This window comes from Rhinolophus hipposideros (assembly GCF_964194185.1).
Source record: "Rhinolophus hipposideros genome assembly, chromosome: 5".
In the NCBI taxonomy this organism is placed as follows: domain Eukaryota; kingdom Metazoa; phylum Chordata; class Mammalia; order Chiroptera; family Rhinolophidae; genus Rhinolophus; species Rhinolophus hipposideros.
The window spans coordinates 28,064,236-28,077,113 of record NC_138051.1 but is presented as its reverse complement, the minus strand read 5'-3'; the positions used below and the strand labels follow the sequence as shown (position 1 = coordinate 28,077,113).

Genomic DNA, 12,878 nt, shown 5'->3' with positions numbered 1-12,878 from the left:
ACTGGATGGAGATGTAACTTGAGAAATTACCTGAGGACTTTTTGGTGGTGGTTGGTTGGGGCAGATGAGTCCTCCAGGGGAATATGGAGAGAATGACCAGGGCAGAGACCCAAAGAAGAGACTGTGGGGTGGAAAAACACCACTGTTTCATGGTAAGGCAGAAGGGAGTCCTCATCAGGGGGAAGAAGAAACAAGGATTTGGGAATGAGGGGACTGAAAGACCTTAGCATTGGGGCCCTGGAAAAGAGAAAAGCCTGGGGCTCTGAGTGCCCAGTCCCCAGGAAGAAGGGGAAAGGTAATGCCCAACACCCCCACCCCCCGCCCGCCCACCCCGCTTCTAGACTTCCAGCCCCGGAGGGCTCCTGCTCATGGCCTCGCCCTTCGTCCTTAGCTTGTTTGCCACCCAATGTCTCCAGTCACTATCTCCCGGGAGCAATTGTCCTCAAAGTTACATCATGTGCAGTGGACGAGGCGGGGCGGGGGCGGGGCCTCGAGAAGACCCAGTCCCCCAATGGGAGAGATGGGTTTGGGGGTTAGGATGCAGAGGGTGGGGCGGTGGCTAGGCAGGCTGGGGACCTGGAGCGTCAGGACCTGGGAAAGCCGCCCTGCTGGCCTGGCGGAGAGAGGGTCGCGCCGGCCCTCTAGGTCCCGCCCTGTGCCTGCCTGCCCGCCTCCTTTTTAAGCGCCTCCCGCCCAGTTTTAGCTCCCTCTCGCTTCTCGACTTCGCCGTTTCGCCGCGCTCTCCCCTTCCCTGCCTTCCATATCTCCCTGGCTCGGTTCCGTCCTCGTGGCCATCCCGCAGCCCCCGCCCAGGTGCAATGGCCGCTGTGTACCGTCCCGGCCTGCGGTGAGTGACCCCCAGCCCGGGGCACATTCTGCCGCGCTCGCCCCCTCGGGGCTGCCAGTTGCGCTCTCCTGCTTGCCCGCCTCCGCCTGGGGCTTCCCATCCGAGGAGGCAGCGGATCGCGGGCGAATGTTTCTCGATTCGGAGCCTCTCGGGCCGCGAATCCAGCGGGAGATCAGGGGCAGCCCCAGTTGCCCCAGGTCTCTTCGTTTCCGTCCTCTCCTCCCCCTCCCTGCTTTGCTGGTCTGCAACGGCGACGTCTCTATCTGCCACTCTCAGAACTTCCGTCCTCCTCCTAGCTCGCCCCTGCTGAGCCCAGCTCTCCGCCTTTTCTTTCCAGATGTAACTCTTGTGCCCCAGTTGCAATGAGGAGCGGTAGGACCCTGGGGTCAAGGGTGCATGAGCCCTGGGGATTGAACTCGGAGCTCCCTAAAGAAGGTAGAATGTAAACATCCATTAGCCGGCCTCCTCCGGACTGGAACCTGGAGGGAAGCCTGGCACAGCCAGAGGGACCTGGGGCCAGGGGAAGGAAGGAAGCAAGGTGGAGGAGGGGACCAAGTTGCCTTCAGTTCTTCTACGGCTGATTTCTCCCCCCTCTAGGACAGGAGACCCTAGGCCCTGTTTGTCTTCCCTCTCCCGCTTTTCACACCTTCCTGTCTTCCCTCTGTAGCCTCCTTTCTCCCCAGCTTTTGTCCCAGAGTCTGAGCTGACCCCATACTTCTCCCACAGCTGATTCCACTTGGCGAGCCCTTGTGAGTGGTCTCTGGAGCAGAGGAAAAGGAGAAGGTCCCGCTTAGGGGATTGGAGGAGAGTGGTGGAGCTTCCCCAGAGATTTCCTGAGCCAGGCTCCCCCATGGAGAGAGGATGTCCCCAAGATTGTACCTTTAAAAGTAGTGTTCAGGGAAAACTTCTCTCTGAGACAAGAGCAGACCCAAGTCCCAGGAGACCTCCTCCTCGGCCCCTGGGGCCATACTGGGTTTCTGTCCCACCCTGCCCAGTGGAAGCCACCTCAGCTCCCACTCCAACCAGGCTCCATCTACTACATCCTTGGTCTGAGCTTTCTACCTTCCCCAGGCTTACACCCTCTGAGTTTGAGCTTCCTGCAATCTGATGTTGCCCCCTACCAACCACCAACACCCAAAGCTCTGTAGGCATGTGTCCTGTAGGAAAGAGAGCTAGGGGAGGGACAGGGCCATGTGGCCCTAGGTGTATGGGGCTGTTTACTATGCCTCCCTGTACAGGAGGAGGGCAACTTCCCTATCCTGACCTTTGCTTTCTCTGGCTTACTCTGCCCTGGGTCCAAGCCAATGAGAACAGACCCTGCTTCTCCCTCTCCCACACGTATACAGGGACAGACAATAGGGACCCTGCCCTCCTTGGAATATGGGTATGAACCCCAGTCAGTGACATTCCCCAATAGTCAGCCTTCCACACAGTTCAAAAGTACTTACCCAAAGGCAACATTTTTTTTGCAATCCTGTTGGCCCAGGTAGGCCGCAGCATATCTGATGCCTAGAACCCCAACATCCAATTACCTACTCCCCAGGCAAGAGCCTTAATCTCTTTGCTTGAGGTTTTCACAGTCTTACAGCATACACACCAGAAGAAGAAGAAAATAAAAATAGCTGCCTTTTTAACTTAAAAACTAGACTTGAGAATGGAAAGAACAGAAATGAGAGCTTCAAACACCAGACATATGAAGCTATCACCGAGACACAGTTTGTTGACTTTTGGGCCTTAGGGCACCTCTTCATTTCTCAGCATTGATCAGACCTAGTTAAATAAGGGCTTGGACGAGCCCATATGACATGAGCATGCATACACATATACCTCCACACAGGCTTTATGCTCATTTGGCAATACCTGTCCCTTGCTGACCAGGAGACACCCTCACTGAGCCTCATAAAGGCCACAAGATACATGTGGCCTGAACCCATCCCACACACCTGCTTCGATCTGCTCTTCATGGGGCCTGCACCCAGACCTGCTTTAGCATGCTCCCCAGCTTCCTATCCCCTCAACTTGCCCGTCCTCCATGAAAACACCTGGTTCGTTACCTCTCTGTTTCTTCTCTCGCAGGCTTAGCTGGCGTGGGCTGAGCCCCTGCGGCTGGTCTTCACGGCGCAGCATCCAGACCCTGCGTGTACTCAATGGAGATCTGAGCCAGCTGCCTGCTGGAGTTCGAGACTTTGTGGATCGCAGTGCCCGTCTGTGCCAACCAGAGGGCATCCACATCTGTGATGGGACCGAGGCCGAGAACACTGCCACACTGACCCTGCTGGAGCAGCAAGGACTTATTCGGAAGCTCCCCAAGTACAATAATTGGTAAGCCCTGAGCCCAGCGACCCATAGGATGGGGGCAGCTGCTTAAACTAAGGCAACTCTGTCCTTACCAAGACAAAATCAGATTTATCTAGACCATCCAATGGAATAAGCAACAATGGGAGCTTTGGAGGAAACAGATTCAGGAATTACTGAAAGCAGTCTGTATTTTTATTTTAAGTGAAGAAACTGATACAAATACAAACTTTTGTTTGTTTTTTTTCTTACGAGTTCAGGGAGTTTTTGCCAGGGGAAGAGGGAACTACATAGTTAAGCATGGGCCTGAGCGAAGCCTGCAATAACATCAGCATGTGTACCTGTGGCCCGTTAGATGGGACAAAACCTGGAGAAAGCGACTGAGGTGCAAATAGATGGGGGGAAAAAGATCAACAGAAGACCTACGGTCAAAGTTGGACGTGAAAGAGTGGGTTTGGGGATGAGGGAGACCTGCTGGCTGCCATCTTCCTGATAATCCCTTTTCCCCCAGCTGGCTGGCCCGCACAGACCCCAAGGATGTGGCACGAGTAGAGAGCAAGACGGTGATTGTAACTCCTTCTCAACGGGACACAGTGCCCCTCCCAGCTGGTGGGGCCCGTGGGCAGCTGGGCAACTGGATGTCCCCAGCTGAGTTCCAAAAAGCCGTGGATGAGAGATTTCCAGGCTGCATGCAGGGTAACCAGGGCAGAGACACAGACATCAGGGGCACTGAAGGTACAAACAGGTTGGAACCCTACATCCAGGTGACGTTTTCCTCCACAGGCCGAACCATGTATGTGCTTCCATTCAGCATGGGTCCCGTGGGCTCCCCACTGTCACGCATCGGCGTGCAACTCACTGACTCGGCCTACGTCGTGGCAAGCATGCGTATTATGACCCGGCTGGGGACGCCAGTGCTTCAGGCCTTGGGAGATGGTGACTTTGTCAAGTGTCTGCACTCTGTGGGCAGGCCCCTGACTGGGCAAGGTGAGCACGTGTTCTGCCCAGGGGAGGACACAGAGGCCTGCTTGTACTCAGAGGGAACCCCAAATCCTACCCATCCTAATTGGTGAGACACCTGATTCCACAAATCCAGGGCAGCTGTCTGGGCTGGGGATGAGGCTGTGTTTGCAGAGCAGTTTGCACAAGATTGAGAAAGTCGATTATCCATGTCCAAGAAGAGGGGCATGGGAGCTAATGGATATTATGGGGGGGCGGGGGCTTTAGCCATCCATTGGCACCACCGCTCCCAAGTGTCTCTCCTGCCACCCCCTGATCCCTCCCGCCCCTGACACCCCAGTTCCTGATGCCCCTGCCAGCAGCCCCATGACCCCATTGTCCCCAGGGGAGCCGGGGAGCCAGTGGCCATGCAATCCTGAGAAAACCCTGATTGGCCACGTGCCTGACCAGCGGGAGATCGTCTCCTTCGGCAGCGGCTATGGTGGCAACTCTCTGCTGGGCAAGAAGTGCTTTGCCCTTCGCATCGCCTCTCGGCTGGCCCGGGATGAGGGCTGGCTGGCGGAGCACATGCTGGTGAGGGCCTGGTGAGGATCGGGCAGCTGCGGGGGGCAGGGCAGCGGCAGGGCCTGGCCAGTCTGCCTCAGCCTTGCCTCCCACCAGGTGCCAGGCTAGTGAGCAGGGCCTCTGCCCAAAGCCCGAAGCTTTGACCCCAGGCTGCTGAATGTGTGGGGCTTCCCCTTGCCGCCACCCCAGGCCTAGTGGCAAGGCGGTACACCTGTTAATACACATCAGTCCTCTCTGCTAACTTATCGCTGTCCTTCCTATGAAGACCATGCCCTGACCTTTGGTGACCTCCTCCTTATTTTCTCTCTCCTGAATATGCAGATTCTGGGTATCACCAGCCCTGCGGGGAAGAAGCGCTATGTGGCAGCTGCCTTCCCCAGTGCCTGTGGCAAGACGAACCTGGCCATGATGCGGCCAGCACTGCCAGGCTGGAAGGTGGAGTGTGTGGGAGATGACATCGCCTGGATGAGGTTTGACAGTGATGGTGAGTGGCCCTTGGATCATACTCTTGGTACTGGCTCTTACCAGAGCGTAGGGGTCTCCCCTCCACTGCTCCTGGTGAGCTTTGTCTGTAAGAACCTTCTCCTAAACAGCCAACCTTGCCCTGAACTTTCTGGCAGAAGCACAAAGCCTTCCCCATCAGATCTAGGGTCCAGCTCAGGGCAGGGAGGGGCACCACAGGACCTTTCCCGGCTATACCCCTCAACTTTTCCTGCTTGGTCCTTCCTTTCTTTCACTTCTCCTCTTAACAGGTCGACTCCGGGCCATCAATCCTGAGAATGGTTTCTTTGGGGTGGCTCCTGGTACCTCTGCCACCACCAATCCCAATGCCATGGCTACAATCCAGAGTAACACTCTTTTCACCAACGTGGCTGAGACCAGTGATGGCGGCGTGTACTGGGAGGGTATTGACCAACCTCTCCCACCTGGTGTCACCGTCACCTCCTGGCTGGGCAAGGCCTGGAAACCTGGTATGTGGGGTGGGGGAGTCATGACACAGCCCCCAGGGCTCAGCATCTTGATGATATAAAAGCCTTCTCCACAACCCGCAGCCATGTTCTGGGACCTCCAGGAGGCACAGGAAGTTATGAATGTTTGCAGTTTCCAACCCTCAGTTTCCAACTGAGGCAAGGTCTCAGTTCATGTCCCAACTCCACCAAGTACTGGCTTTGTGACTTGGCTAAATTGCTTAACCTCCTGAGCTTTAGGTTCCCCATCAGTTGAATAGGAATAATTACTATAGTACCTATCTTTTAAAGTTGTTGGATGATTAAATGCATGCAAAGGGTGTAGCACAGTACCAAATACTTAGTAAACCCTCAATAAATATAAGCCGAGTGTTAAAAAAAAAAAAAGGGAAAGGACTGTTTTGAAAATTATTACAGAAAAAATAGGGCTCAAAGCATAATCCATAAAGTTTGACGTATTAGGAAAGGACGAACCCTGCCCTTCCTCTTGCCACTTTGGTTCCTACTATCCCCCTGTATAATAACCAGTTTAAAAGTCAGTATTGTTACTCTCACCCTTCTCCTGTCCCTCTAACACATATACTGCAATCCTTCTTCCAAACTGAATCAGACCAGCTCTTTAGCCTCTCCTAGAAACTAGTTTCTCAAGCCTGTCATTACTCCCCACGCCTTACAGTCCTACCCCCTCCCCCAATCCTGCACTCTGGACCTTCAGCTTTCAGTGGCCTTCAACAGTCAGAGAATCCCGAGACCTAGGGATGGGAGCAAAGAAGAGCATGGAGGGGGGGAGGGAGGCCTGTGGTCACTGAAACCTATATTCAAGTTTTCCAGGCTGACCTAGCAGTCACCCTCCTCGTCTAATCACCCTTTATTTTCTCCAACACCATCATTAAGCTCTCCTCAGCCTTCCTACCCAACTGAGAAGTCCAAGAAACTTTCATATTTCCCCACAGGCTAATTCCCCAAGCCTTTCATCATCTCTGGATTCAGGGGTATAACTAGGGTGTGTTGTGTCCAGCTTCAGTTCCCAGAATAACACCCTGTGCTAGCGTCCTGAATTGGGGGCTGATAAAAGTGCAAGGGAGAAGCATAAAGGATAGCTCTTATCTGAGAGTGGAGGCAGCAGCTGGGGGGCAGGACGGGGACAGGGGGTGGCAGCTTTGACTCCCTTACCCCCAGGTCTGACCAGCAACTTCCAGTAGAGAAGGCACCATGTCCATTTGGGATACCCATGATGGTGCCTTATATGTCTATCCTAGACTTGGTCCCAGCCCCTCTCCAGGGCACCTGAAGGGACCAAATGACCTGGGTTCCTCAGGTTACGCCTGCCCAGGTTGTGTCTTTGTCTGAGTTCTTCAAGGCTTATCATTCCATCAGGGACTGGACAGACCCAGGGAAATCACCGAAATTCTGTTAGATTTAAAATCAATTCCTATTTGCATTCCGATGGCTCAAAAGATTCTATTTCCCCCATTTGCTGATGGAAAGTCAATTGTCTGAAATACTGACCACACAGACTCAGTTTTTGCTTTAGGCTTGAGTGTTGATTTAAATACACGTCCCATAAATAAATTGTTTCTCGGGGGGAAATTATGCCAACATCTAACCCCATTCTTTTGAGCACTGGTCAATGCCATATGGCTATAGTTTGGCATAAACATTAGTGCTCTGCTGAAGCCCAATTCCTCTCCCACTCTTTTCTCACAAAGCTTAGCTGGCAGTACCATTATGGATAAATGACCTGATTTATCCAAATTTTAAGGGAGATGGCCTGACTCCCTGCTGCCTACCCCACGAGGTCGCAGGGAGCTGATGAGGTAAAAAGAAATTGTGCAAGAGTACATGAACATGTGTACTGGGGGTAGATGTGCCCTTGGAAGTGACAGTATTTGTATTTCCTCTGCCAGGTGACAAGGAGCCCTGTGCACATCCCAATTCTCGCTTTTGTGCCCCGGCTCGCCAGTGCCCCATCATGGACCCCGCCTGGGAGGCCCCTGAGGGTGTCCCCATTGATGCCATCATCTTTGGAGGCCGCAGACCCAAAGGTAAACATTGTGTGGGTTCCATGCCTTCGTGGAAAAGGGTCTGGCTCTATATCAGCGCCCATCTGCCTCTTGTACTAAGAGCTTGGGGATCTTCAGCCTGTATCACCAACTGTAGCGGTATGTCTCCAGAGCTGTCCTCTGGAGAATGCAAAATTGGTGGGGGGGCATGGAATTTGAAAATGGGACAGCTGAGGTCCTAGGAGAAAGAGATTAGGCATCAAGATCACCAGAAAGGATGGAATGAGTCCAATGAAAAGCGCTGCCTCTGACCCTGTTCGCTGGTGTTCTAGGAGTACCCCTGGTATATGAGGCCTTCAACTGGCGCCACGGAGTGTTTGTGGGCAGTGCCATGCGCTCTGAGTCCACTGCTGCAGCTGAACACAAAGGTGAGCACCCTCCCATGTGTCTACATGGCCTCTTCTCTCCCCTCCTGAGCCAGACCCTCCTGCCCAGCCCTTCACCAATCCCTTTTCACCCTGCCCCAAGTATATTCCAGAACCATGAACTTCCTCCAGCTGGATACTGAATGCCCTTCTCTTTTCCAGTAAAGAGGAAGATTCCTTACCTAGCCTCTCCCCTCCCTAGGGAAGGTCATCATGCATGACCCATTTGCCATGCGGCCCTTTTTTGGTTACAACTTTGGGCGCTACCTAGAACACTGGCTGAGCATGGAGGGGCGCAAGGGGGCTCGGCTGCCGCGCATATTCCATGTCAACTGGTTCCGGCGGGACGAGGCAGGCCGCTTCCTGTGGCCAGGCTTTGGAGAGAATGCTCGGGTGCTAGACTGGATCTGCCGGCGGCTAGATGGGCAGGACAGTGCCCAAGAGACACCCATCGGGCTGGTGCCAAAGGAAGGCGCCTTGGATCTCAGTGGCCTAGGAGCTATAGACACCACCCAGCTGTTCTCGCTCCCTAAGGACTTCTGGGAACAGGAGGTTCATGATATTCGGAACTACCTGACAGAGCAGGTCAACCAGGATCTGCCCAAAGAAGTGTTGGGTGAGCTGGAGGCCTTGGAGGGACGTGTGCGCAGAATGTGACAACCTGAGGCTCCAGGCTAGCCCGAGAGCACAGCGCCACCCTACCCTCCACCCCCATCTAGGCATAGGAGAACCAGCAGGCTTGTAGAAAATATGACCGATTTGATATAACTAACATCTTCTGGGTGCTGTGAGACCAGGCCACAGGCCTTCCCGCATGCGCTGTCCAATAAGAGATACTCATTTATTTTACGTAACATTTGTGTTTTCATTTCCCACCTATCTTCACAGGCTTTCCTCTAACACCAATTTTCACAATCTTTTTCCGGCCCCTCCAAGCTGCTGATGCCCCAGACAGCTCTACCATCAGGGGGCCACCTAAGTAAGAATTGCTGAGAGAAGGCACTATACTCTGTGTCCTGAGGTCTTAAAAAGATGAGAGCCTCTGCAAGCTGCTCATTACAGCCTCCAAGCCTAAAATTCTCGATTGCCCACTCTGTAACCGCATTCTCCAGTGAAGTGGTCCATTGTTGATTTCTCAAACCTGTCCTTCCTCCTGCTTGACCTCATGTTGGGGCTCATAAAATATTCACAAAAAAAGCTTATTCAGTATTAAGACAGCTAACACTTCTATAGCATCTTTCGTGTGCCAGGCACTGTTCTAAGCACATTACAAAACAACCCTTTGAGGCAGGTACCATTTTACAAATGAAGAAACAAAGGCACAGTAAGGTCAAGTAATTGCCCAAGGTCACTCAGTACACAGTAGAGCCAAGAGGAAACGGTAACTGCAGAGACATGTCTCTCAAAGCAGCATAGACCCGTAGAATTATAAGGACCTTAGAAGTCACCTATTCCATGCTTCTCAAACTTTAACATGCCTGTGATTCTTATTCAGCAAGTCTGGGGTAACCTGGAGATTCTGTTTTTTCTTACAAACTCCTGGGGGATGCTGACGCTGCTATTAGAGGGACCATAGTTTGGCAAGGCCTTGGCCTAAACTCTGAAACCAACTTTAGAGGGAAACCACAAAAACAGTGATGGTCCTATATGAGTCAGGGGCATCAGCTGAGGATAATTGCACCGGTGAGGTGCAGCAAAGCTGAGTGAATGTATACATTGAGGTGGATAAGATATGAGTCTGTACCCAGAAAATGAGAATAAATGTCAGCAAATAACTTGGAATTACTGGGAATTCCCTCAAAAGAAAACATTGAAGGAGGGAAGACCAAGTGTTCTAGAAAACAGCCAATCACCAGCTACAATGTGTTAAGAGCAGAAAAGAATTTAAAGGTCAGAGTGGATCATATGCTAAAATACACTGAGCAATGGAGTCCATTGTACTTAAAAATATATACCCAAGTCCTCAGCTGCATAAATAGCGTGCAATGACTGTATGAGCAGAGTGTATGAGCAGAGGCAGCATAACAGATGTGAGGCACACAGTGCTCTCAAGCCTGGGGTGCCGCTCAGTTTCTTTATCTGTAAAATGCACATGTGCCTACACCTCAGTGTCGTTAGGATTAAGAATGGAACTAGGCACTCAGAACTACGCCTGGCATGGAGTAACCATTTGAATATATGTCAGCTGTCCTCAACTTTCCACTCTGTTGAATAGAGTAGGCCCTGTAAGTCTGTATTTGAACGGTATTATATACTGCTGACTCTACAGTTTAAGAGGAAGAAGAGCAACGAAAATAAAATTCAGGGGAGAAAGAAAATGGGTTTGGAAGTAAGTCCCTCCAGGAAAGAGGCGGAAACAGGGGTTCCAGGCACCTTTCTGGTCTCTAAATGCACAGTGATGTGAAGGTGTTAGTCTTAAAAAGGATTTTGTCACTTAGAATAAAGTTGGTCTGCATGCCCTCTAGCTCACGATAAACAAAATATAGCTAACACATTTTAATTCACCTTTTAAAAATAAAACAGAAACAGAAAACCATACAAAACAAAGGCATAGCTTAATAAAGTGAATACACATGCAACTATTACCTAGAGAAAGAAACAGAACTTTGTCAGACACCAAAAGGATCTATCCTCCCTCACCGTGTTCTTCATCTCCACCACAGTCCCTCCTTCCTGGTGTAAATGGACACTACGGTGCATGATAATCACTTCCTTTTTTCTTCTTTTTTTGTAGTTTTATCACCCAAATGTGGATCCCTACATATTACGGTTTAGCCTTGCCCATTTTTAAAAATTGCATATGCCTTTTAAGTCTCTTTCAATCTCCAGGTTTCCCCTCCATTCTTTTCCTTGAATTTAACCACTGAAGAATCCAGGCCTAGATGCTCAATGCCTAGATTCATTTATTTATTAGGGATTTTAAAGGAGCCATACTTAAACTCTGTCACAATAGGTGGAATACTTTTACAAGGGGATACTCCCTTTATCTTCTATTTCATTAACCTGAGGTACAGTTTATATAGGCACAGCAAGGTAACTGCTTGTATTTCTTTACTTACTATCTTCAAAATAATTTCTTATTCTTCAAAAGTGACCATTTACACACACACACATTGTGAACTTATAGATTTAAACATGTTTAAATTATCCTTATTAATGTTCAAATTGTCCCATCTTTGGCCATGAGAGCTTGGCTCTTGAGTCCTTTGACATTACCCTGATAATGTTTGTTAGCTTCTTTGCTATCTGGTAGAAGTTGTTCGACACTCACCTTGTACATTTCCTGCCCCAGACCAGCAATCAGTCATTTCTTCAAGTGCTGGTTTCTTTCTGTGGGAAATGGTATTTTAAGATCTGGGTGGTAGGAGTGTTCATTGCTACTGGATTGGTCATTGTTTCTAGAACTTTTCAGAGGACAGGGGTCAGAAGATAAAATACCTCTTGAGTTCATACTGATAGTTCCTATTCAAACTCAGGGCTAATGGGTTTTTAAATCCTTCTATATCGCATCTGTACCTCCTGTCCACCACACAAAAAATTCTGGTTCTCAAGGACACAGGACATGAGAGTATTAGAAATCCCGTAATTATTCAACTGCTTTATAGTCAACATATTTTAAACCCTGGGCAAATTAACATACTTCTGCCTTTTCTCTACACAGAGAATTCTGTAAGAAGACAATGTATAAACACGTCATCAGTCACTTCAGAAAACAGAACTTTCCCTTGTGTTGCCCAGAGCTGTACATGTGTCCCAGGGGCTCTGTGCAGTCATCAGGCTGAGAGCTGGGGTTGAGGAGGAGGACAGTGTTAGCGAGAGAAAAAATGTGCTTCCCTCTCTCCTCTCCAGCCCAGCCCGCCCTCTGGTGGAGATGCTAATGAGCAGGAAACAACCCAAGGCAGGTCAGGCAGAAAGTCAGCCAGCTGACATTTACTTAGCAGTTACTAGAACTGGTTCTAAAATGGATGCTAAAGGTAGAAACCTCTCTGTGGCTTTAAGTGTAGCTGGGGAGAGTAGAGGCTGCCAAATGAAAAGCACTTTACAAACTGTCACCAAGCAACACTCCCAATTTCAAAATCATGACAGGGAAGGCCAATAGAGTTTATCAAAATTATTTAATTATTTTTAAAGAAATGCCACTTTCTTTCGATGGAACACACAGTATGGAACCCCCTAAAATATAACTGCTCACATACATTTAAAAAATATCATCAGTCACAAGTGACATAACCAAGTTCAGAGGCTTGAAAATCTTTTACACACAAAAATGAATCCACTAAGATGAAATCCTACATTGTTTAGCATACGATTTGATGTTAAGACTCATTTTGGACATAAAACCTCCGACTTTTTTTCTTTCCGTTTACCATGACTTTCACGTTTTATTCAATAATGTACAAGTTCCATATTTCAAAGGCTTGAATTTAGATTTTATTCAGTTTTAAACAGAATTTCTAAGTGCTAAGGATAAAAGGCCAAGGAGAAGAGGAAAGATGTAATCAAAAACTGTATTATTAAAGAGATGAGTTTAACAGAAGTTTTTCTTTGGGTGCTCCTATTAATTAGAATGCATTGCTCATGCTACATCTTTGTCATTAATTCATGCAAGGCCTTTTCCGTTTTGTTACTTAATAGTATAATGAGCCTGGGTATGTTCATGTTTTAATGCAAAATTGAAAACATTGTTTTTGCATGTCACCAGAACTACCACCTTTGTAAAAACCTAACAACGTAACTTGCACTTTCCAATGGCATAAAAACACAAGACTACAACATCACTTTAATATCCACCTGGCAGGCGTCCTACCATATGGAC

General features: G+C 49.6%; 1 protein-coding gene across 1 annotated transcript; it reads left to right on the top strand.

Moving 5' to 3' along the window:
- Window positions 1-542: 542 nt before the first annotated feature.
- Window positions 543-12,591, top strand: PCK2 (phosphoenolpyruvate carboxykinase 2, mitochondrial). Its single transcript, XM_081048076.1, has 10 exons — window positions 543-847; window positions 2,924-3,169; window positions 3,654-3,838; window positions 3,926-4,129; window positions 4,488-4,675; window positions 4,988-5,150; window positions 5,419-5,637; window positions 7,542-7,679; window positions 7,970-8,065; window positions 8,265-12,591. Exons 1-10 carry the CDS (start codon window positions 819-821, stop codon window positions 8,717-8,719), a joined length of 1,923 nt encoding a protein of 640 aa, XP_080904202.1. The 5' UTR covers window positions 543-818; the 3' UTR covers window positions 8,720-12,591.
- The last annotated feature ends 287 nt before the right edge of the window (window positions 12,592-12,878 follow it).